We start from the raw sequence: 18,834 nt of genomic DNA, 5'->3' as shown, positions 1-18,834 counted from the left end.
GACTTGGATGTCTGCTGTGCCAGTAGAAGGACTTTCTTTGGTTAAACAAGCAGTGAAGATGGCAAAGAGCAGATGACATACGAGTCTGCAGAGGATGAGGATGACGAAGAGGAGGAGGAAGAGGACCTCAAGCCTTCGGGTGAGAGTGAAAAAAATAAATTCTGGACTACGTGTGGACTCACTGAGCAGTCAGGCTGCTGTTGGACAGAACCGTCTCTGCTCTTGTTCCTTAAGTGCCGAGGGGTCAGCAACCATGCCCAGGATGTGGGAAAGCAGAACTTGCACTAAGATGCTGACAACCCGTCTGCACCGACTGCGGTAGCTGCTGATGGCCGTCATTCCTGATGTTAAGCAGGCAATGGGGCAGAGCTGGGGGTCTGCAGAGCTGGGCCGCTCTGGCCATTAGTGTGCCATTGCTGGCTGGAGTGTCACCGCCCTGTCACAGCAATTAAAGGTCTGCTGGCCTTTTCTGAGTCTTGTGCATTCCCCAGCGTGTTACGAGTGCAAGGGTTCCCTAATATGCTGTAATGCATGGCTTAACATCATTTTAGCCTCCTGCACTTGTGTGAGGCTTCTCAAGGCTTCAATATTTTTTATGTTCTCTGGAGTTTTGTTAGACTGAGATATTTCCTTAGGTTTGGCCTCCAGCCCACGAAAGCAACATCTGCAGGTCTCTCACACAGTGACGCCAGTCTACCTCAGCCATGGTTTGGCCTCAGCCTACTGAAGGACAAGTGCGTAGAGGCTCCCCTGGTTTGCCTTAGAGCCAAGATCGGGCCATGGCATTGACACACAGCTGCACTCGTAGCTATATATACGTAAGCCTCCATCTGGCTCCTCAGGGTGCACTCACCATGGCTCGCTGGGAGATCCTGTGCTTTGCCTTGTGCTCCTACCTCGGGGTAGCACGGGCTGCAACCGTAAGTACAAAGGCACTTCTTACGGCTTTGCGAGACATTTTGCCCGTCCCTGTCTGAATGAGCAAACTCCTGCTACATCTGGTCTGGTCCCAATGAAAGAGGGCCTGCAGACCATGACAGCCAAGGCAGGGTGTTTTCCTGCCCTAAACTTGGCAAAGGCTCTCAACAACAATTTTCCAAAAGTTCCTGCACAGTTTTGTGTCAGGTTGGGCCTGGTTTACATCTTGAGGGTGAAGGTCCTCACCTTCTGCCATTTATCTTTGGGAGTGCAGGGGAATTGCTGCTGCCCATGTGCTCCAAAGGGCATCCTGCAGGACATCTGCACGGGCACATCTCCAGTGGCAGCCACCTGTGGGCTTTCCACAAGGGTCCCAAGGGACGGCTGGGAAGGCAGGCTGCGAGTGGGTCCATCTGGGAGACTGGCCAGGGCAAGGTGTGGGTGCTGGCGACATGGGAAGCCAGAGGCATGAAGGACTGTGCAATGGATTTTCTCTTCTCATTGGTACCACATGTAGCTGGGTGTGGTGTACACCGAGGGAGGTTTTGTGGAAGGCGAGAATAAAAAACTGGGACTCTTTGGGAACTACATTGACATCTTCAGAGGGATCCCCTTTGCTGCCCCTCCAAAGACTCTGGAAGACCCCCAACCTCATCCTGGCTGGGATGGTAAGATGCAGCTTTTGAGTGCCTTTGTTCTGGGTTTTATTTTTGCTTCTCTCTCTTTAGTCCATTATTGACAAGCCAAGGATGTTGTTGCCTGCTTTTATCTAATAAGCAGCGCCAAGAAAAGGCTCTTAGTCTCATGGTGGGTATGAAAGTCTGTCTAAGTGTTCCCAAGCAACTCAAGTAACCACATGAAGCAACAAATCTGAAGCATGGCACCTGCATCTCCCCTCCCCATACCTCGGCTGTCCACAGCTAGTTCCCATGGGAAAGGGTCCCACTTTGTCAGTCCCTCAGGCCAGTCACAGTGGCTGGGGTGGCTTTGCTGCCTCTGCACTGGATTCAAAGAGGAGGGGATGGATGGATGGACAGACAGCTTGCAACCAAAGGATGGAGTTGATGCCTCCAACTAGGACCTGCTGTTTTCCCTCTCTCCTCTCAGGAACATTGCAGGCAAAAAAATTCAAAAATCGCTGCATGCAGATGACACTTACGCAAACTGATGTCCGCGGCAGTGAGGACTGTCTCTATCTGAACATCTGGATCCCTCAAGGAAGGAGACAGGGTATGTGCTTGGCAGAGACCTGGGGAGGAGATTCTCAGTTGCCTTTTGTGGGCAAATTGGTCTGGAGCATCTCTCAGCAGCTACGTTCCCATAGTGGGCAACTGCAGGAGCACTGATTTTCAGAGGGAAAGGTGAGCTGTGTCAGCCAATGTCCCTCCGCTGCAGCCTGTTGAGAGTTTCAGCCTCTCCTACAGAGCAAGGACTTTCTTGGCCATAGGCTATTGCAAAGCATCAAGTCTGTTCCTGCCCTGGTGGAGTGATGCTCAAAGAGTGGGTATGGGGATGGATGGGCAGCACCTTCTAGCTATGTTGTGGCTGACATTGTTTTTCTTCCTCATCTCCCAGTCTCTACCAACCTGCCAGTGATGATCTGGATCTACGGCGGCGCCTTCCTTGTAGGAGGGAGCCAGGGAGCCAACTTCCTCGATAACTACCTCTATGACGGCGAGGAGATCGCTGTGCGGGGCAACGTGATCGTGGTGACCGTCAACTATCGCCTGGGGCCCCTTGGCTTCCTGAGCACCGGAGATGAAAACTTGCCAGGTACCGTAACTGCTCCCTCTTCAGGGGACCCTGTCATGGGTCTCCAGCTTATCAGCTTTGCTGTGCCCTTACTCAATGGTGGGTGCTCTCTGTTGCTCAGGGAACTATGGGCTGAAGGACCAGCACATGGCTATTGCCTGGGTGAAGAGGAATATCAAGGCCTTTGGGGGTGACCCAGAAAACATCACCATCTTTGGGGAATCAGCTGGCGCTGTCAGTGTCTCCCTGCAGGTGTGTTGTCCTTGTCAGGCCCCACCAGAGCTGCTTCTCTTCTCTGTAAATGGGAGAGATGGTCCCCTTGGCACTCTGCTGCTTCCCTCCATGCACACCACCTGATTAACATCCTCTTCTGCCCAGGGACAGCAATGCTCAGCCTCTTCACTTTGTAGCTGCTCCTCCTTCTTCAGTTTAATCAGTCCCACCACTGCAGGCACGTGTCCTCACTTTTGGGACCTCTGGTGAAAGAGCATTTACTTGCCATGTCCCGCTACTCTTCTCCCCTTCTCACCATATCACCTTTTAACTTTAACTGCTGAGACTGATAAATAGCACGAAGGCTGGCAGCTTCCCCGGGCCTGGTGCACAAGCTGTGAGGGGATCGGATGGGTCTGGCAGGCGATGGGCTGTTCAGGAGGCTGGACCTGAAACCTTCTTGTTTCTATTTTGCACCACAGACGTTGTCCCCAAAGAACAAGGGCCTGTTCAAGAGAGCCATCAGCCAGAGCGGTGTGGGTCTCTGCAGCTGGGCCATCCAGAAGGACCCGCTCGCCTGGGCTGAAAAGGTAACGTGCAAATCTTGCCTGAGGGAATGGAAAAACCAAATAAGTGACTCCCTAGAGAAAAGCATAACTAGCAAGGGATTTGGCAGGAGCCATGCTGCCAGACAGAGTTTTGGAAACACACTGCTTTGAGATTAAAACCAAGCTCTGCCTCTGTGAAGCTGGTAGTGAAGCCTGGCTTCAGAGGGTGATGCCGGGTGGTTTTTCTCTCTCTCTCCTCCTGCAGCTTGGAGAAAAAGTGGGCTGCCCCATAGACAACACCACTGCCTTGGCCAACTGCCTGCGCGTCTCTGACCCCAAAGCCGTGACGCTGGCCTACCACCTGCATCTGACCAACCTGCCCTGTAAGTCCGCCAGCCTGTGCTGTGGTCCACCACCCACACAGGGCTCACCATGCCTTTGATGGGATGCTGGGGTGATTGCCAGGGGTGCTGAAGCAGTGCTTGTGTCCTTCTGAAAGGGGACAATAATGACAGATCTTGCAGTTGCCCTTCCACAGACAGGTGCACATTGCGCTGAATGAACGCTGTTCATCGTGCAACGGCAGTGGTGGCAGAGGAATTAACCAAGGGCCATGCCGTGGCTCCAAAGCAGCTGTTTGGGCTTTCCATCTTGTGAAAGCAGCAAGAGCAATTCTGGAACACAGCTTACTAACACAAAAATCATTGACCACAACCCTGCTATTTTCATTTGAGTCGCTGGGTGGAGTGCAGGACTCACACCAGATAGGGAACACTTCTGCTTTTGCTGCCTTTGAGCATTTCTTTCCCAAGAAGACTCTCCTCTGCTTGCTCTTCACCTACAGGCATGACGTTTACTGAACATGATCCTGTGGTCACCCTGCTCCTGGGTGACATCCTGCCCGTGCTGAAGTCACCACCCAAGCTCTCATTCACCTCAGCCTTTTCTTTCTATAGTTCCTTGAGTCATGGGATATGCCAGGCCACACTTTTCTCAGACTCTGGTTTTGTCTCCTGCTGCAGCTCCCCTGGTTCACACACTTGCCCTCACTCCTGTCATCGATGGAGACTTCCTCCCAGACACACCAGAGAACCTCTTTGCCAACACTGCTGACATTGACTACATTGCTGGGGTCAATAACATGGATGGACATATCTTTGCTGGCATTGATTTACCTGCTATCAACCGCCCGCTTGTGAAAATCACTGCGTAAGTGAAGGATGATCTTAAAACCCTTAACAGGAGAAACCTTACCTTTCAAGTAGCCCCCAAACTCTGAAAACTTAGACCTGAGTGGACAGGGCACTACCTTCAAACAGGATGTCACTCCAAGCCAGGGTGCCTAGGGCATATGCTACCAAGTCCAGAGCCTTCAAGGGAAAAGACCAGCTAGTGGGGAAGCCTCCCCATAAACCTCTAAGGTGCTCCTGAACTCCTGAACAGCAATAGGCCTGGCAGGCCTGATGCTCTCTGTCCAGAGCAGGTACATGCCATACATGCTAGGTGCCCACCCCATAAGAATCCTCTCCGGCCATGAAAGGAACTTGTGGACAATTTGGCCCCAAGCTGTTCTGCTGAGAAAGCTGGGAAGCACGTGTCTTCTGTCTGGTTTTTACTCTACCAAACTGTTGCTAACTGCAGGATTGGATGTGAACATCAGTGTGGACTGGGATCCATTTCCATGAGCCCGGCCCCACTTGAAGTTGCCGGTCTCTAATTAGTTGATACCACTTGTTTTTTCAGGGACGAGGTCTATAATTTGATCAAAGGACTTACTGTGGACAGGGGTGAGCGTGGAGCCAATGCAACATACACACTCTACACACAAGCATGGGGAGACAACCCAGACCAGGAGGTCATGAAGAAGACAGTGGTGGACCTGATTACTGACTACATCTTCCTGGTTCCCACACAGTGGGCACTGAATCTGCACCTGCAGAATGCCCGGTAAGCAGCTCAGCCCTGGCAGGAGCCCAAGGGCCATGTGGGGGCCAAAACGCTGTGTTCCCAGCACGAGGGGCTGAGGAGTACGTTGAGACAGCTGAACTTGAAGGAGGCAGGAGTACACACTTACACGTGGTTCGTACGAACACTATTTAACTACTGCTGCAAGGGAGTCATGCTAGGAATTTATTTTAAATTCCCATTAAACCAAGTTTTTGGTTCCTAAAAATTTCAGACTTCATCCTAGCAATGTTTGATGCCATGAGACGTGGCAGTTGGATGACACAAGGGTTACGGTGAGAATCAGAAACGGGAGATAAAAATGCTAAATAGAAGGATGTTTTCTCCTGAGAGTACCTCTTAGATGCAAGCAAGCATTTTCCAAGGCTGCATCTCTGGCTCTGCCGGTATTTGGAGCACGGTTATGAAACTGAACCCTCTTCTCTGCTCCCCACTTGCAGCTGCTTAGCAAGTCTATTTTATTTCCCCAGGAATGCTAAGACATACAGCTACTTGTTCTCCCAGCCATCCCGAATGCCCATCTACCCACACTGGGTAGGGGCAGACCATGCTGATGACCTGCAGTACGTGTTTGGGAAACCCTTCGCTACCCCCCTGGGCTACCTGCCCAAGCACAGGACTGTCTCAAGCGCCATGATTGCTTACTGGACCAATTTTGCCAGGACAGGGTGAGTGATTCTGGTTCCACATTTGGAGCTTGCTGCAGCTCTTCAACCTGCCGGTTTTGGCTATTGATTTCTCAGGAGTAGTTCCCAAAAGCAGGGTGTCCTCTGCCTGTACTTCTGTTGTGAGCCTGGCTCTGTGTCTCCCAGTGGTGGAGTTTGCTCTGGTTGTCCTCACCCAGGGAACACCTGGGGACAGCAGAAGCATTTTCAGACCTTGTGAACTCTGCTTACACTTAATTATGAGGTTTGTTTCCAAATCCTGCCGTTCGGACGGGAGTTAAGCCCCTGTCTGCAGGTAGGGCTGATGCTAGCGGGGACCAAGGGAGGGGGCTGCAGGTTGGCAAGTTGCTCCTAGCCAGCAGAATTGCTGTCGCTTGTCCCCATGTCAAACTCTTTGCACTCACTTAAAGCCTGACTTGAGCAGACGAGATCCCTGCCAAACGCCACAAACCTTCCTGCATCCACAAGCTGTCCTGGTAAAACTGAACTCCTATTTCTCATTTTTCCCCAGCGACCCCAACAAAGGGAATTCAGAGGTGCCCGTTAACTGGCCGCCCTACACCAGCGAGGGCAGTTACTACCTGGAAATCAACAACAAGATAAACGCAGACTCTGTGAAGCAGAATCTGAAAACCCGGTACGTGAACTTCTGGAACTCGGTCTATCAGAATCTGCCACAGGTTGCCAACATCTCCCTGACTGAGGAACTGCTGTGGAGCTAAAATAAACCCACCTTTTAAAGCTAGGCTCGATTCATTAAAAGCTTGCTTGTAACTCAGCAATTTCGGCTTCTCCGTGTCTTTGCCATGACAGGATTTTCTCCCCAACGCTAAGGTCAGGCAGCAAGTGACGTCCAGTCCCCGGGCAAAGCGTGTTCCCCTGGCCGGTAGCCCAGCACGGTCCCGGTGAAGCTGCTGCGGGACGGAGCGGCGGCTGGGCCTGCTCTGCCGGCCATTGGCTCCGGGTTTGCTCTCCCTGCCTGACCCCCGGCAGGACAGGCCCATCCTGACCCGTGCTCTGGCTATCCCCGCGTTACCATCGACGTCCACTAATAACAGTAACAGCTAATAACAAACAGCTCTTCGATAAGTACAGTCGTCACATACGCACGCAAACCAGTTGGTGAACTGTTGCCATATGTGCACAACATTCAGCTCAGAGGGGAAAATAAACCTGGGGTGGGGACAGAGGTTACTCTGCCCTGGTTTATGGGCACAGGTCCCTGCTTGGCAGAGGCCAGGCTGGACTGGGGGGGGCTCCAGCTCCGAGCCGGGGCTGGAAGGGGAGCACGGCCGCCCACGGGCCTCCCCCCCCGCGCCGCGCCCCACGCCGCCGGCCTAGGAACCGTCCTGCGGCGGAACCTTCGTGCCGCAGCCCGCGGGGCGGCGGAGGGGCGGCTGCCGGGAGGGACCGGGGCGTGGAGGGGGGACGGCTGCCGGGAGGGACCGGGGCGGGGGAGTGATGGCGGTGGAGAGGCGGTGGGGAGAGCGGGGCTCGGCCGTGCTGGAGCTGCCCCGCACGCCGCGGCTGGTGTGTGTGGAGTACCCGGGACTGGTGCGGGACGTCGGGGCGATGCTGCGGACGCTGGGAGGAGAGCAGGGGGTGTCCCGGGTGAGTGGAGCCCCGGGAGCTGGGGCCGGTGGCGGTTTTCCAGGCAGAGGGGTTGTGGAGCGGGGAGCCCAGCCCCAGCCCTGGGGAGGGGGCTGGAGGCAGGAGAGGGGCCGGGGCTAGGGACCCCCCCCCCCCCCGCGCTGTGGGACCCCTCTGTCCGGGCCGCTCGGGCCCAGCAGGTCCCCACGCAGGCTCCACGCGTGGTTTCGGGGTGACGCTGCTCACCTGGGCCGCTGCTGCCCAGGAGAGAGGAGACGGGAGGTGTCGGGCAGGATCAGAGCGGTTGAGCATCCCCGTGATGTGCTGCTGGCATTGGTGACGCAGGGATCCACGTCCCTGAGGTGGTGTGGGGGGAACCCCACAGTGAGAGGGTGCGGAGCCTGGGGCCACATGGAGTCCAGGGGAGACGGGCTGCGTGGGTGCGATGCTAACGGAAACTGTGCTTGCCCTTGCTGACAGATCTATGCGGACCCTGCCAAAAGGCTGGAGCTGTATTTCCGCCCCAAGGACCCCTACTGCCATCCTGTGTGTGCCAATCGCTTCCCCACCTCCACCATGCTGCTCAAGGTGAAGAGGAGGACCAAGAAGAAAAAGCAGATGGACAGTGAAGAACAAATCCAGTCAGAAGTCCAGTTTGAAATGGAAATACTTGGGACTGTCACCACTGTTTACAAATTTCAAGGTAATACTTGGATTTGTGTCCATGTGACTTAAAGACGAGCATGTCTGATGGGAAAGGCAAGTGTTTTCCTTTAAGAATTTAGGACTGGAAGGACAATCAAGTCTCCTGTTGTTACAGCCTCCTTGCTGTATAAACCTTTGCATAAACTTATCAGACTGCTGCTCCTGAAAGTTGACTGTTGTGACAAATACTGATATATTCACAATAAACTTCACAGTGTTTTCTTTCTCACAGGAATGTCGGATTTCCAGTACCTGGCAATGCACTCCGGTCCTGACGGCAAACAAACCTCCATGTATGACAAAGTCTTAATGCTCAAACCAGAGAAGGAAGAATTTTTCAATAGAGAATTACCGCTCTACATCCCGCCACCAATTTTCTCACGTCTGGACACTCCTGTTGACTATTTTTATCGGCCAGATATACAACACCGGTTAGTACCTTTTCTTATAATGTAGCAAATAGCTGTGTTGGTTCTTGAACAGAGAGGTAGTGAAACATTTCACTGGTTTGATACATATTTTTAATGGTCAAGTCCTCAAGTTAAGATTTCCTTTTTCATCACTTAAAGATGACTCCAATCCACTGTGACTTCAGTGTTAGTATTGGATCTCTGCCCTTGAGGCATCAGAGCAGCAATAAATACATCATTCAAGTATTCTACCTGTTTCAAGCTGCTGCCCTGGTCTGTTTTATCCCTCTTGGTTTGGTACCTTGTCTGCTTGAGGACTTGCTGGGTGCAGGGACCTGGTGACCTGGTGAAGATGACTGCCTGCCCCAGCACACTACACGCAGTGTGGGATGCAAAGAGCCTGGCGTCCTGCCTGCTTCCAGTGGGCTGGAGCCGAGGGGAGAGTGTGCAGGAGTCGAGGCCATATGCGCCTGTGACCGCACTCACCGGACCTGTTCGCTCCTGGCCCCTGGCTGCTTTTGCCAGAAGAACAATCTGTGAGATCTCCCACAGGAAACATCTTTCATTTTCTCACTGCAGTCCTTCATCGGCATTTTTTTTAAAAAAGGAAGATCTTCTTCTCGACTGAATTAATAACTACATTTCCATCTTGCCTTGTCCCTGTACCCTACTGAGTTGCAGTAATTACAGTGGAGGAAATGCAGAGGGTGAAGCCTTTTTTGCTGCAAATACATTTCATACAGATTAGTAGCCAACTGCCTGAGGGGTTTCTGTCAGGTAGTGCAGGGGAACTCTGTCATTGGGCAACTGGATGCAGTTTTGCAGTTTGGTTTTTATTTTAATTTACATTTTCTTTCCTCGCTGGCGTCACTAGAGTCTTTTATGGTACCAATATGTGATTACAAAATCCTTTGCGGGAGGCGGGGGCAAAGATAAACCAACTCATTGCTCACACGGCTCAGTCCCTTCTCTTCCGAAATCTGGAGCACAAACTTCCATTTCCGCATGTTCCCGTGAAGGCCCCAAGTCCGTGTGTGGCAGAGGCAGAAAGCAAACCCAATCCTTTCCCTCCTCTTAGGGAGGGATACAACAATCCCCAGGTGTCTGGTGAGAACCTGATTGGCCTCAGCAGGGCCCGTCGCCCGCACAACGCTATCTTTGTGAACTTTGATGACGAAGAAATCCCAACCAAACCACTGGATGCTGCCGTGCAGACCTGGAAGAAAGTGTGCACCAATCCTGTGGATAAAAAGGTGGAGGAAGAGCTGAGGAAGGTACGTGCCTTATTCCTGAGCTGAGCACTGTACTGCAGCATGCTGTATAGGAAAAAACTGCACGCAGCCAGTTTCTTTAACTTCCCCCCAAATTCTTGGTGAGTGTAACTGACTGATGCAGCCAGTACTAGTAGACACCACTGACACCGCTGTGTTCGGTTCACCTGTGCAAGTCAAGATTTGAATCTGGTTTTGCAGCCAACTCACGTTAAGTTCCTTATTGTGCTGCTAGCCCTTACGTTGCCATTCTGATAGCTCATGCTAAAGGTCCCTGTGCAGAAGAAAATCCATTTGGAAAACTGAGCTGCCGTTAGTAACCCACTTTCTTCCTACTGTTTCCCTGGTTGTTTCTGTGTTATTTTAGCTCTTTGAAGTCCGTCCTGTCTGGTCTCGGAATGCAGTAAAAGCCAATATCAGTGTCCACCCGGACAAGCTGAAACTTCTGTTGCCGTATTTGGCTTATTACATGGTAAGTCTGTACATCTTGGGCCTGTCTGAGGCTGCTAGGAGGCAGAGTGAGCGTCAGCTGGGTGTTCCAGGTCCTTTATAATTTCTGAGGTCACAAAGTACCTGAGCTTAATGTAATGTAAAGAGGAAGAGGGGAGGAAAGCCTTGCTCTTGAACAGAAGTTAAAGCCATGGAGGATTCAGTAACTGTTTGCTCCATTGGTTCTAATCGGCTTTGCAGTTCAGTCAGACAAACTGTCTGTCCATCTGGCACTGGCAGCAGAATTTTTCCAAACAAACACTTTATTGTGACCTTGCAAGTTAGTTTGTAAAAGCACACAAATATTTGTGCTTTGACACATTGATTGCCCAAGTTTCAGTATATAAACACTGGCGTGGCAAGTAAGGAAAGGGCTGGTAAAAGAAAGAATCTTTGGGTAATGAGGGGAAATATTAGCATTTTCTAAGAACTTCTGCAATACTATAATAAAGAAATTCTGCAATGCTGTACTTTTTTTTTTTTTTTTTTAACCATCTTCCCCATGTGTGTTTGTGCAGTTAACAGGTCCTTGGAGAAGCTTATGGGTTAGATTTGGGTATGACCCCAGAAAACACCCTGAAGCAAAGTTTTACCAAGTACTGGACTTCAGAATTCGCTGTGGAATGAAATATGGTAAAAGGGCCCAACCCACAGAGACGCTCTCTCTGCTTTCTGGTTAATCCTGGTAGTACTTTTCTCTTTACTTGTTTTTCAAACTCTTTTGCCATATTTCTGCTCTGATGAAGATGACACCTTTTGAGTTCATTGCTTACAGTAGTTCTGTAAAACCCTTCAATACTTTCTTTCATAGTATGCAATATCTCTTTCCTGATTTGGCACATTTCAAACCCAATGAACAGCTGGCTGACTTTCCTCCTCCCTGTGATCAAAGCCCAACCAGAGGTCAACAGACCGTCTTCCCTCTCGTTCAGGGGAGGCGCTGAGCAGTAGATTCGTTGTTTACATAGCAGCTTTTCCTCAAGGACCTCAACATCTTGTGCAGGATGCTGGGTCTCAGACTTTGCGACAGAGGAGTCCCTTGCTCTGATTTTGCAGAGGGCAAGTGGAGGGAAAGGACTTTCTGACGTCATCTAAGAGGTCCAGGCCAGAGCTGGCATCCAGTCATTACCATCAGATCACAGCTCCCCCTCTTTCCAAGCTAAAAAGGGTTTTGCTGATCTGATACTTCTCCTCTCCCCACCTTGCTAAAGTCACCACACCCCAAGGAGCCTTTCGCTATCCAGCACGCCTGTTACTGAGCTGGGGCTGTTCTGCAGGGTGCTCGCCCTCAGTTCTTTACTGGTTGTCTGTGTTCACCTCCAGGTTACACCCCTAACGACATGCCTGTGAAAGCAAAACGCAGCACCTATAACTACAGCCTGCCCATCACTGTCAAGAAGCCAGGTATGCTGTGCCAGCAGACGGGCCGTCTGGCTCTTCTGTTGCTTTGGTTCACCCCATCCTAGTTACAGGTGGTGAAGGGTCCTCCCATGAGCTGAGCCCAAATTGGAGCTTTATTTCTGGTTGTAAGATGGTGCTGCTATTAAGGCAGTAGAAGAGTCTCCTGCTTGGAAGTGCTGTGAGACTTGGATGTATGTCTGCTGAGCAGCTGTATGTCTATTAGCAGACCCAACGGCATGCTGCAGGCAACACTGTGGGAACTCTGCATTCACTGCTGTTCAGTGCCAGTGCAGCACAGAGTAAGAGGAGAGTTGTTCTCTTTTCTTTCTCAAGGGAGAGTAGAAAAGGTTAAAATTATGAACAAATGCACTGCAGGAAGAACTGTCAAACTCACCACCTTTCCTGTGACCGTCCAATAACATCTCTGAAGAATGAGAAACACATGCTAAGTTGCTGGGTTGGTCTGTTTTTTGCTGACCAGCAAAGTTGAATCAATATGGACAGTACAATGTCACAGTGTGAAAGCTGTCCCTAATTAGGACTGTCTCTTTTTTTGTCTTTCAGTAAGTCATACGGTCAGCGTACATGATCTGAAACAGGGCCTTGGTACGTCCGGAGCATCCAGTGCAAAAAAGCCTGCCTCCAGCAGGTATAAACTGAAGGTAAGCATTACTCTCTTTTACCAGAATCTTGAAATAGCTTTGTGAAGAAGGGGTGTTTCAATTGATGAAACTGGAACTTTAGGGGCAGTGACGTGCAAGATACCACCATGTGTTTATCAGGTTGTCCTGCAAAATCCAGCAGGGCAAAATAAATATTTAAACAGGAGTCTTTTATTCTTCCCTTTTTGCTAGGATGAAACCTACATTCCACTGTTACCCAGTAACAAGCTGCAGACAGAGCTGCAGTTTGAAGAGATGACGTGTGTTCTCTGCGTGATTGTGCTGTTGTGACTATAGCTGCAGTGAAATTTCGCTGTGTTCCTCATTCAGCTTTATCTTTTGCCGTATGCCGACCTGTGCCTTGGTACTGATTTGTGTTAGAAGTACATTGTTCTTGAATCAGCCCATCAGAAGTACTTTTCAGTTATGCCAGCATTGTCTTGTTACACCATAAAATGTGCATTAATCCTTTCCTTCCCTTAGGAATCCATCTACATTTTCCAAGAAGGAGCTTTACCCCCTTATCGGCAGATGTTCTACCAGCTCTGTGACTTGAATGTGGAAAGGTATTGCATACTGGCAGCCGAGTCTTCTGTTAGAGCTAGATTGCAAAGCCTATTGTTTATATCCAGTCCATTCCCCTTTCTCTCCTTAGCCAGAAACTTAAGAGGTGTTTAGCTTCTGAATAAAAATAGAACTGACTTTTCACACATGAGCTTCCTTTTCCATATGACAATTACGTGAATAACCAAATAACGCTATTCCAACTCAATGAAGTAAAATGGAAGTAAGCTGTAGTCTCTCTCATTTGAAGCCTACATCTGAATGTACAAGGCTAACGTTTCCTTCCCTTTTGCTGCTTTTCAGCCTACAGAAAATTATCCGTCGGAATGATGGCACAGAGTCAGAATGCACAGAGCGGGATGGGTGGTGCCTTCCAAAGACTAGTGATGATCTGCGAGATACCATGTCTCTGATGATAAAGCAGATAATCAGATCCACGAGACCTGGTAAGGATGCTTCTGAGCATCAAAGGGTATTACTGACTTCCTGATGGCGTTGAGATGTTGTGGGCTGAGTAAGGATGTTGCAGTCAGCACCGGGGCAGTAACATTCCTATATTTGCCTCCTCCATTGTGCTGCATCTGGTGTTCTTTGTGTTCTGCCTCATTACAGTGTGTGAGCTGAGGCTGTTGTCCTACAGCGTGAATGTGGGTTGGGATTATGAATGGCTGGGAGTAAAGACTCTCTCTCATCTTCCCAATATCACGGCCTTCAGATGTTAAAAGTTTTTACCCAGTGAAAATCAAGATACTGTCATTACTGATGTATCTGTTGATGGCTTTTTACTTTTTATTGATGGCATTATTTGAACAAGAAGCGAGGAAATTATTTTTGCATGATGCTGAGCCAAAGCAGTATCCCAGTGAATTAGGTCAGAATCAGCTAGGAGAAGAGGCACAGCACTGCAGATCCACTGCTGTTCTGCTAGCGTTCCTGGAGTATGAAAACAGAGATTCGGGGTGATCAAATTATGTGAAGTTGTGCAACATTGGCTCTGCCCCTTTGGCTTCTGCCTTCCTCTCACTTATGAGCTCTACTGCAAATGCCCCCAAGTTTCAGTGAGAGGCATCACCATGTCTTTCTTTCTTTGTTCCCAATTAAGCTCTCTTCTCAAGTACAACAAGCAGTGAAGATGGCAAAGAGCAGCTGACATACGAGTCTGCAGAGGATGAGGAGGAGGAAGAGGACTTCAAGCCTTCAGATGGGAGTGAAAATGAAATGGAAACAGAAATTCTGGACTATGTGTGAACTTACTGAGCAGTCTGGCTGCTGTTGGACAGAACAGTCTCTGCTCTTGTTCCTTGAGTGCCGAGGGGTCAGCAACCATGCCCAGGATGTGGGAAAGCAGAACTTGCACTAAGATGCTGACAACCCGTCTGCACCAACTGCAGTAGCTGCTGATGGCCGTCATTCCTGATGTCAGGGAGCCATTGCCTACATTTTCATAACTGCTGGCTAAGAAGCCCTCAAGCACCCTCAGCAAACTCCCAAGAGAGAGCCCAGCATCCAAACCAGCTGGCACTACACCTGAAACGAGGAGAAGTTGCATTCCCAGCACTCCATGTGTGGGAAGTGGGCTGTGGCTGGGTTGGTGGCCACGTGGAAAATAGAAGAGGTGGCTGAGGAGGTGCTGGGGGAAGCACTCCGGTGCTACTGGAGTCCCCACGGCAGGTGCTGCCCTTCTGCTTGTCCAAGGGGAATGAAACCACTGTGCCATGCCTTCAGCATCCAGCCTCGCTGGTGGTCTTGGAAATAAAGCCAGCAGGAAAACACGCTTCCTGGCAGTGAATAATTCCCTTCTGTGGGGTGTAGTGTACGTTGTCCTCGCTAGCGGAGGCACTTCTCAAACTCTGTTTTGACTTCCCCGGTAGTTAGCAAGGACCAAAGGAAGCAGGCAACGGGGCAGAGCTGGGGGTCTGCAGAGCTGGGCCGCTCTGGCCATTAGTGTGCCATTGCTGGCTGGAGTGTCACCGCCCTGTCACAGCAATTAAAGGTCTGCTGGCCTTTTCTGAGTCTTGTGCATTCCCCAGCGTGTTACGAGTGCAAGGGTTCCCTAATATGCTGTAATGCATGGCTTAACATCATTTTAGCCTCCTGCACTTGTGTGAGGCTTCTCAAGGCTTCAATATTTTTTATGTTCTCTGGAGTTTTGTTAGACTGAGATATTTCCTTAGGTTTGGCCTCCAGCCCACGAAAGAAGCATATACAGGGCCGTCCTACAGTGACACATAGCTGTGCTCCTACAGACCTACACATATATATACACAGAAGCTGCATTTGAGGACTGACTCCTTGGGGTGCACTCACCATGGCTCGCTGGGAGATCCTGTGCTTTGCCTTGTGCTCCTACCTCGGGGTAGTCTGGGCTGCAACCGTAAGTACAAAGGCACTTCTTCTGGCTTTAAGACTTTATGAGGGGGGCTGAGCATCGATCAGTCTGTGTGGGGACACCTCCAGCTGCGGTACAGTGTAGGTTCTGGCAACGTGGGAAGCCAGAGGCCGTGCAACAGGCTTGCCCTTCTCAATGCAACAGGGAACTAAGAAAAAAAGGAGAGCTGCAGTGACGTACCACTGCCGCGTAAGAGTATGTGCTCAGGCGTTAGCAGGCACCAAGACTAAACACTCTGAGAAATGCCAGGAAAAACACCTGCTTTCTATCCACAGGAGGCCAAGGCCAAAGCAGCCAGAGTTCATTTATTTCCAGCCATTTTCAAAATCCCTCTGTCTGGGAAGGCTGCAGTGATATGGATGTTGAATTCTGCCTGAGCAGGTAACGGCGGTACCAGCTCTGTCTGTCCAATACGATCCTTTCATTTCCAAAAGCTCGGGCTTTAAACTAATCGATGTAGCCAAAGGCACAGAGAAATTCGGGACAGTGCAGCTGCATCTTTAATACCCACACTCAGAATCACCACACCATCCAAGTTATCTCCACTGCTGTCTGTGCAATTATAAAACAGAAAACAAACATGCTGGCCCTGCCAGGAAAGGAGCCCTTAAGCACCAAAGGAACAATGCCTGAAACCAAGGCAGGCCACCTTCTCCATACCAGGAGCACCAACCCCGGATTTACTTTGAAAGCCATTGCTTGTATCGAAAGGAGTAAAACCAGTAAATTGTACGTCACATTTATGCAAGGGGAAAACGCACCAGTCCCAACAACTCGCAGGTTCAAGTGAACCTGTTCATTTGAAAATCAGGCACTGATCCCTCAAACAAAAAGCCTGTATCTTAGTTCAAACACAAAACAAAGCTCAACGCGGCAGAGTTAATGTAAGCTACGAACAAAAGGCGCAAATGTCGCCTCCTCCACAGCCGGGTCCACTCCTCTTTCTCCAGGAACATGCCAGCATTTTGGGGAAGGACAGGACAACCCCTGCCTTGGGGCAGAGCCGTTTGAGCATCAGTATTTTATTGCAAAGACTAATTACATTGCTGTGTACAAGTCACACCAGGCAGTGTGCTCCTTCATTGAAGTGGTACAAAATACATATGGTACAGCCAGTCCCTCTGGTGACGCCGGACTGCTGGGGGACACCGACGGGAGGGGAGGGAAGGGGGCCGGTGGGGGCCGGCATAGCCCCAGCGTGGGCAGGAGCTGGCAGGCACGGAGCAGAGGGAAGACCCAAAGGCAGGGCCCGGGCTCCAGGCAGCGTGGGAGGCAGGAGGCTGCCCCTGCGTCAGGGAGCCAGGGGCTCCCATCATGTGCAGCGATGGGCGATGCCACCTGAGGGGACACTGGGCTGGGAGAGCTCAGCACCAGCCACGCTCGCACCCAACCAGCCTCTTCCCCGCCTGGTGCCAGGGACCTGCAGCCCAGCTCCTGCCACCGGCCCCCCGAGCGTGGCCGTGCAGCGTTGCTGCATCCCCAGGCCCCTCTCCTGGAGCCAGGGAAGGAGCTGCGCTCACCCGGCAGCTCAGACAGGTGGGAAACAGAGAAGGAGGAAGCTGGAAGGAAGCGCTTAAAAAAAAAAAAAAAAAACAGATGAAGCCAGGAGCAAAAAAAGGTCCCCCTTTGGTTAGTGTTTCCTACAATGATTAAAACAAGCATTTCCGCCCCTGCTTGAGCAACTAGTGGTAGAGAAAGGAGGGAGGGGGTGGCCGGCGGGGTCTGAACCCCACAAGCACGGCAGAGCAACACTGCTGCTGCCAACGTCCCTCCCAGCAGCCTTAAATACCAGGGTGGGGAGGGGGGGAGAGGAGAGGGACTGGGCTGCAGGGCAGGGGAGGCTGGATTAGTAAAATGTACAAGTTTGTCTCCTATTTACAACCAATAAATATTGAAAAAAAAAAATCAGTAAACTTTCTTGTTTTATACAAAAAAAAAAAGTCTCATTGCTGCTTCTCCCATGGTCAGTGTTTGAAAAAGTCCGGTTAAAGCCCAAGGCGAGTGGCACTTTCCACAGGTCAGGCGGTGGCAGCCAGGGCACCCAGAGCGCCCTGAGCTCTCCAACTCCTCGCCCGCCCGCGCAGAGTCAAGGTCTCTATTTACACAAGTTCAGACAGAAATTCACTCTCCTCCTCGTTAGGCTGGCAGCGCTGGGGCAAAGCTTCCCCCGCCGGTAGAAGAGACACTGGCGTTTGATCTTTGGTGCAGGTTTGAACGCGGGCTGTCGAAGTCCAGCTAGAGGATGCGCTGGATTGGGAAAAGGAGTGAGACCACACAGGTTCCAGTTGTCGAGAGCACGAGGTGCCCGCTCCATCACGGCACGGACACAGCCGTCTTCCAAGCACCAGTGCGGGACTGCATCCTCTCCAGCTCGCCTCCCCTCCCGAAACAGCCCAGGGCATCCACAGCTTCTCCCAGAGGAAGGACAGGCAGAGATGCGTGGTGGTGGCGATGCCAGTTATCCCAGGAAGGAAGGATGCGGAGGTAAAACAACGCCAGGAGCTGGGAAAGCTGGGACTAGGAGCACCCCGCGGGCAGCCCAGCCCACGTGGGAGAGGCGATGGCTCGCGCGCTGCTCCTTGCAAATGGCCCCTCTGCGAGTCGCCGCTCCCCGGCTCGCTCGGACACAAGGCACCTACGGCAGAGGCGGGCTCCAGCTCTGGGCTGGCCGGCGGCTGGACAAGTGTCGCACCGTGGAAGGTTAAAAAAAAAAAAAAAAAAGAAAAAAAAAAGAGATATCCCCCCTGCTGCCTTCCTGTGTAGAAAAAAAGACCTGATTGAAACGGGAGTTTGTGCAGAGAGAGGCGGAGGCTGACATCGGTTGCCAAAGCACCCCGGCTCTCGGTGCGGGAGGGAGATGCACGGCCGTCCCCCGCGGGCGAGGGTCGCTCCTCTCGCCGTGCCGGGCGGCACAAGGACCGGCTGCAGCCAAGCCCAGAGCAGCCTGCCCCAAGGCCCCGTCGGTGATGGGTGGCAGTGGGGCTGAGGCTAGAAGATGCCTTTGGCGATCTTCAGGCCTTTCTGCTTCATCCTGGGCAGGGTGGAGCTGGAGCCGTGCTTGATCTTCACCCCCTTGGAGAAGCCCCTCTTCTTGAGCACAAAGTCGTAGTTGGCGGCGGAGTTCATGGCGTAGAAGACGTTGGCGTTGTCAGGGATCTTCAGCTCTGGAAGTGACCGAGGATGGGGGTCACCAGGGCACCCTTTCCCTGGCAGGGGCCCAGAGTGGGGCTGAGAGTGGTCCCTGGGTGCCGGGACCCCTCCTGCTCTCACCTCCCAGCCCAGCTCCGCCCCG

General features: G+C 51.5%; 3 protein-coding genes across 9 annotated transcripts in view; 2 read left to right on the top strand and 1 right to left on the bottom strand.

Annotated features, from left to right (window-relative positions):
• Positions 1-731: 731 nt before the first annotated feature.
• On the top strand, positions 732-6,843 carry CEL (carboxyl ester lipase). Its single transcript, XM_054848214.1, has 11 exons — positions 732-920; positions 1,436-1,586; positions 2,026-2,148; positions 2,494-2,691; positions 2,792-2,922; positions 3,366-3,473; positions 3,697-3,814; positions 4,454-4,640; positions 5,175-5,378; positions 5,867-6,064; positions 6,573-6,843. The coding sequence occupies exons 1-11, from the start codon at positions 780-782 to the stop codon at positions 6,781-6,783; spliced, it is 1,770 nt and encodes a 589-aa protein (XP_054704189.1). The 5' UTR covers positions 732-779; the 3' UTR covers positions 6,784-6,843.
• Positions 6,844-7,507: 664 nt separating this feature from the next.
• Positions 7,508-14,927, top strand: GTF3C5 (general transcription factor IIIC subunit 5). 3 transcript variants are annotated; one of them, XM_054848330.1, is made up of 11 exons: positions 7,508-7,672; positions 8,132-8,354; positions 8,589-8,787; positions 9,845-10,040; positions 10,405-10,509; positions 11,045-11,159; positions 11,850-11,930; positions 12,492-12,589; positions 13,073-13,155; positions 13,457-13,599; positions 14,256-14,927. In XM_054848330.1, exons 1-11 carry the CDS (start codon positions 7,523-7,525, stop codon positions 14,399-14,401), a joined length of 1,539 nt encoding a protein of 512 aa, XP_054704305.1. In that variant the 5' UTR covers positions 7,508-7,522; the 3' UTR covers positions 14,402-14,927. The 3 variants fall into 3 exon arrangements, 1 of the variants encoding a protein (XP_054704305.1); XR_008579985.1 differs by lacking the exon at positions 14,256-14,927 and having other exon boundaries at positions 12,782-13,155; positions 13,457-13,523; XR_008579986.1 differs by lacking the exons at positions 13,457-13,599; positions 14,256-14,927 and adding an exon at positions 12,782-12,953 and having other exon boundaries at positions 13,073-13,154.
• A 1,621-nt stretch (positions 14,928-16,548) lies between these two features.
• RALGDS (ral guanine nucleotide dissociation stimulator) overlaps positions 16,549-18,834 on the bottom strand; it is a 61,764-nt gene continuing 59,478 nt past the window's right edge. For all 5 annotated transcript variants that reach the window (XM_054848328.1, XM_054848325.1, XM_054848326.1 and 2 more), the window contains exon 18: positions 16,549-18,706. In XM_054848328.1, the coding sequence (XP_054704303.1) occupies positions 18,531-18,706 (176 nt within the window). In that variant the 3' untranslated portion in view covers positions 16,549-18,530. The remainder of the gene's footprint in view (positions 18,707-18,834) is intronic.

The sequence above is a fragment of the Grus americana genome, chromosome 20, assembly GCF_028858705.1.
Source record: "Grus americana isolate bGruAme1 chromosome 20, bGruAme1.mat, whole genome shotgun sequence".
Lineage (NCBI taxonomy): Eukaryota > Metazoa > Chordata > Aves > Gruiformes > Gruidae > Grus > Grus americana.
This window is presented reverse-complemented; position numbering and strand designations above follow the sequence as displayed.

Coding starts and splice junctions, on each gene's coding strand:
- CEL (XM_054848214.1), top strand. CDS start 780: ATGGCATTGACACACAGCTGCACTCGTAGCTATATATACGTAAGCCTC. Junction 1,587..2,025: donor ACCTCATCCTGGCTGGGATG/GTAAGATGCAGC, acceptor CTCTCCTCTCAG/GAACATTGCAGGCAAAAAAA. Junction 3,815..4,453: donor GCATCTGACCAACCTGCCCT/GTAAGTCCGCCA, acceptor CTCCTGCTGCAG/CTCCCCTGGTTCACACACTT.
- GTF3C5 (XM_054848330.1), top strand. CDS start 7,523: ATGGCGGTGGAGAGGCGGTGGGGAGAGCGGGGCTCGGCCGTGCTGGAG. Junction 8,788..9,844: donor CGGCCAGATATACAACACCG/GTTAGTACCTTT, acceptor CCCTCCTCTTAG/GGAGGGATACAACAATCCCC. Junction 10,510..11,044: donor CGTATTTGGCTTATTACATG/GTAAGTCTGTAC, acceptor GTGTTTGTGCAG/TTAACAGGTCCTTGGAGAAG.